Here is a 5,094-nt window from a genome sequence, read left to right as displayed (position 1 = left end):
GAGGGTATTATAAAATTAGGATATTCCGATATGGGACATGGATGACGAGTAGTGAGCGTGTTGAGCTCACTTGCGTGAAGTGTGGTCAACATTAAAACAGCAAGTGGCAAAAGCTGAAGTGGTCCATGCCATGCTACAAAACAACCAAGGTTTCTTCCAACTTGATGCAAGACCCTACCCTCCAAACCATCCACACTCAAACAAAACAGAACAAAAGCCAAACCAGGAAACATTCTATCACCTTATCAGATATCATAAATCAATGCCAACCAAATAAAATAATAATCCACCCCATTCACAATAAGCTTTTCTATGGTTTCAGTACAAAGTTAAATAACTAACCAAGATTATACTCTTCCACAAAAAAAAACAAAAATTGGTTATGGAGTATAATCTGGAGTAAAAGGAGTCCCTTACATTACATCAAGCCATGCAATGCTACTTGAATGGCCATACATACCCACCTTCCTTAGTCACTTCAACCTCCCTATTATCTCTTTGTCTTTACTAATCCTTCCAATCTTTTATCTGAAACTTTGGTCAACTTGTTCTTTAACTTTTGAATGGTCTTTCTGTTTTCTCTCTCTAGGGGCCACACACAAGTTAACACTAATAGTAATGCCTCCCTAACAAGTCAGCAAACTTGTGTCTTTCGCTTCCTGCATCTCCCTGTAGGCTACCTGTACTTCCTTCTATTCTCCTTTTTCCTATAACCCCTGATTCAGCTTTACTTCAAACAGGTTTTCTTGGCCTTTTCTTTTCTTCTTCTTTCCATTTTTTTTATCACATCTTTCTTTTTTCATTTTTTCCTTCTTTACAATTCATGATCATGGTTTCTGTTGGACCTGATGTGGATGAACTTGCTTTGTTGTGATCTACAGGCAACAAGGCTGAAGGAAGTATTCCTTCTATCATGGGAGTTTGTTTGAGCACCAAACCTAAAACTGGTATATATTCCAATTTTTTCTTTACCTTTGTTTTAGCACCCTAGCTACATGCTTTTGAAACGAGTTTGGATCCATGTGCTTTGTGTTGATTGGTTTTGGTGTTCTCCACTTTTATCTTACTCAACTTCAGCTCCTTCTCATCCCCTGTGGTTTTATAAGACTGCATGGAAATTTTAATTAGCCATAACTAAGCCCGGCTTCCTTGCTAGCCCTTGTTTAATGAGTTTGGTTTGTCAACAACACTCTTTCAGTTATTCTTTGAGGCCAAATATCTCGTTTCAATATATTGAAACTACTCAATCAATTATTTCATCTGGTCTTAACCTTGGGAATTTGACTGTTTTCTTCAAAATGTACTCATATAATTCTTAAGAATAACTTTGTCTAACTAACATCAAGTTTTTTTAGCTGAATGAATGTGCCATATGTTTGATATATGCCATGTAGTTTATGAAAGTTGAACTTGGACTATATCCATGATATCATCTCAGGGTTAAACTCAAAGCATGTGAGTGCCGAGGCCAAAGATCTCAGCAGTCCAAGTAGTAAAATTACGAAAGATCTCAGTAGCACAATTAGTAAGGTCTCTGAGGTTTCGGTGCCTCATACCCTTCAGAGTGGAGGTGAGATCTTGTATTCATCCAATCTGAAGAGCTTTAGTTTGACAGAACTTACAGCTGCCACAAGAAATTTCCGTAAGGACAGTGTGTTAGGAGAGAATGGTTTTGGATCAGTTTTTAAGGGCTGGATTGACGATCACTCACTTTCTGCAACCAAACCTGGCACGGGGGTTGTTGTTGCTGTGAAAAGACTTAGCCAGGATAGCTTCCAAGGTCACGGGGAGTGGTTGGTGAGTTTAATCTATTTCTTTAAACATTAAACACTTTGATTTGATTTACTTCTAAGAAGCAAACACTGCCTCTATTAAATGCTTAACTATGAATTCATGTTTGAGAATATTTGTCTTTATAGGCAAGGCATGGTATGACTCATGAAGCAGGTCTCGAGGTGCCTTATCTTATCCATGTTTCTCTTCTAAACTAAACTCAACTTTTTAACATGACTACATATCAAGCGTGTAGTGATTTGTATGGTGTAAACAATGAACATATAATATATGCACTCATGCAGTGAAAAAGTTGTTTGTACTGACATTCAATTACAACTTTTTTTCATGCATGATAAGTTTATTATTTTCTACTAAAAATGATTTCTGATTTATTGGTAATATAAAAACATTCACACTCAAACAATAATGTTATGAAAACTTGGAAAACAAGGAGGATTAAGTGCTTCCCTTACATGGGTTTGCCTTACAGTGTTTAAATTTATTCTGTGTTAGGATGAAGTAAACTATCTAGGACAGCTTTCTCATCCTCATCTAGTGAAATTAATTGGATATTGCTTTGAAGATAGAGACCGTCTTCTGGTCTATGAATTTATGCCTCGTGGTAGCTTGGAGAATCACTTGTTCATGAGTGAGTTCTTCATGTCCTATCTTTTCAAATTGTTGGCCTTGTGAAGTGTGCCTAACATCAGCAACATTGTTGCAACAGGAGGCTCATATTTCCAACCTCTTTCTTGGGGCCTGCGTTTGAAAGTCGCTCTTGGTGCTGCCAAAGGGCTTGCATTTCTTCACAGTGCTGAAACAAAAGTGATATATCGAGATTTCAAGACCTCAAATGTCTTGCTGGATTCAGTATGTGCCCTTTACAGACCCATGGTTATCAGGTTTCATAATTAGAGAAAATTGTTTAGATATCATATCTGAAGATTCCCTTGCTGGTTTGCTTCAGAATTATAATGCAAAGCTTGCTGATTTGGGGCTCTTAAAGGACGCACCTACACGTGACAAAAGTCATGTCTCCACCAGAGTAATGGGAACCTACGGATATGCAGCTCCAGAATATCTAGCCACAGGTATTGTGCGTTTAAATATTTATATTTATACACTCTTCAAAATTGGCACTATTACTTAATTTGGTTCTTGACATTTAGAAAAACATCAGTACTTTGGCAACTATTCTTATGCATATTAGGTACATAAGCTTATCAGGATTCAACTTATCATTTATTCAGGTTTAGATAAGATCTTCAATTCAAATCTGATTCTGTCATTGTAGAAAAGAAAATTAAAACTAATTATTTATTGTGTTTCCATATTGACAACTTTATGTTTTGGTTTCTACATTAGCACATACACTTCTGAACTCATTTTAAATATGATTTTGGTGATTGACTAAAATATATGTTGGTGAAGGTCATGTGAGTGGTAAGAGTGATGTCTTCAGTTTTGGAGTTGTGCTGCTAGAACTGTTATCTGGCAGGAGGGCTGTGGACAAGAACAGACCATCAGGACAGCACAATTTGGTGGAATGGGCAAAGCCATACATGGCAAACAAGAGAAAGCTTTTGAGTGTGTTAGATAACCGTCTTGAAGGCCAATATGATATAGATGAGGCTTTTAAGGTAGCTACCCTCTCTATGCGATGCCTTGCAACAGAATCTAAGTTGAGACCAAACATGCAAGAAGTTGTCACAGATTTGGAGCAGCTGCAGGTTCCCCATGTACATCATATTCGTTCTGTGAATACTTCTCGTAGTCGTAGAAAAAGTGCTGATGATTTAATCCATGGTAGAAGCGTTACAACTTCAGTTTCCCCTCTCTCACATGACATTGCAAATACACGTCCTTGAAAATTGCATGTTACCACATAAACTTGAACACGTTCATATCACACATGTTTATGTAATAGGCTTTACATATCTTAGTATTATTGCATGTACATATTTTAGGTTCTGTTTGTAACATTAGTCAAAATATCTGGAACTGCAGATACTTTCTTGTGTAGCTCTGGTTAGCTCAATTTTGTTGTTTTTCAATATTGGTAAGCAGTGTTCCTTCTCTATGTTGTTAAACTTAATTGCAATGTGCATTTTCACATAGAACTTGTAGCGAAACTTATCTGTGATTTCTTTCTTGTAAATATGGGCATAATTTTGGACAAAGTGAAATCAGTGAGAGTTTGAGATATGAATTGATATCCTGGAAGGATTTTTTTTCCATCATGGTGAAAGAATACAGGGTAGATTTTGTTGTGCAATATGAATATAATACCACAGTGAATGGTTCACATCAAAAACAGCTCACTATAGATAAAAAAGAAGTATCAAATAAAAGTGTCTTACCGGAACTACAATGTAGATTACTGCAAGTTGGAAAACCATGGGTCCATTGAGTGAAAAGTCACATGTGTCTGTTTATAGATTATTGTTAGGATTAGCTAAACAAATAGGGCATACTCAAAGAATAGTTGAAAAGAAACAAGAGGCTTTCTCATTCACATAAATAATACGTCACTACGACTATTTATAAAATTAGTGTAGGAGTATTCCCTTGTAAGTGTGCACAATTTCAAGACCTAGGAAATAATTGAGAGTTCCCAAGTCAATCATTTCAAATTCTGATTTCATTTTCACCTTAAATTGCTTAATCTCAAGCTGCACACTTCCTATGACAATTAAATCATGCACTTCACAAAGCCCTCCTTGGATATGAAAGTATCAATCAACTTATTCCAAGCTCGAGAGGCTTGCTTAAGGCCATACAAGACTTTCTTTTCCCTTGATTTCAAATCTTGGTGGCTGCAAAATACATACATCTTCCTCTAAAGGGCTAGTGAGGAAGATTGACTTAACATCAAACTGACACACAATCCAACTTTTAGAACTAGCAATAGCAGTCACAAGTCGAACTGTTTTCATCCTTGCAACTGAAGCATATATTCTCTTATTTTGAATGTGTCTATACCACAGTGACCCAAAGATCCTGTACAACAAGCTTATCTCCATACCAAGCTTCCTTAGGTGTAACTGTTTTAAATCTCTTTGTGTATCATCTATTTAGTACATAAGTAGCAGTAATCTCACCCCAATAGCAATGAGGCAACCCCTTTCCTTTCAGCATGCATCTGACCATGTCTAGCAAGGTCCTAGTTCTCCTTTCAGTTAGACCATTGTGTTGAGGCGTGTAAGGTGTTGTCATTTTATCTTCAATACCTTTTGCAAGTTCTCCTTTCAGTTAGACCATTGTGTTGAGGCGTGAAAGGTGTTGTCATTTTATCTTCAATACCTTTTGCAGCACAAA

At 36.7% G+C, this 5,094-nt stretch overlaps 1 protein-coding gene across 2 annotated transcripts; it reads left to right on the top strand.

Moving 5' to 3' along the window:
• Nucleotides 1–288: 288 nt before the first annotated feature.
• LOC137810962 (probable serine/threonine-protein kinase PBL9) lies at nucleotides 289–3,852 on the top strand. 2 transcript variants are annotated; one of them, XM_068612482.1, is made up of 8 exons: nucleotides 289–740; nucleotides 882–947; nucleotides 1,439–1,797; nucleotides 1,920–1,955; nucleotides 2,290–2,425; nucleotides 2,504–2,646; nucleotides 2,744–2,867; nucleotides 3,208–3,852. In XM_068612482.1, the coding sequence occupies exons 2-8, from the start codon at nucleotides 914–916 to the stop codon at nucleotides 3,642–3,644; spliced, it is 1,269 nt and encodes a 422-aa protein (XP_068468583.1). In that variant the 5' UTR covers nucleotides 289–740; nucleotides 882–913; the 3' UTR covers nucleotides 3,645–3,852. The 2 variants fall into 2 exon arrangements, with proteins under 2 accessions (XP_068468583.1, XP_068468590.1); XM_068612489.1 differs by lacking the exon at nucleotides 1,920–1,955 and having other exon boundaries at nucleotides 426–740.
• The last annotated feature ends 1,242 nt before the right edge of the window (nucleotides 3,853–5,094 follow it).

This window comes from Phaseolus vulgaris, chromosome 11, assembly GCF_000499845.2.
Source record: "Phaseolus vulgaris cultivar G19833 chromosome 11, P. vulgaris v2.0, whole genome shotgun sequence".
In the NCBI taxonomy this organism is placed as follows: Eukaryota; Viridiplantae; Streptophyta; class Magnoliopsida; order Fabales; family Fabaceae; genus Phaseolus; species Phaseolus vulgaris.
The sequence above is the reverse complement of the archived record's forward strand: the minus strand, read 5'-3'. Positions and strand labels throughout refer to the sequence as shown.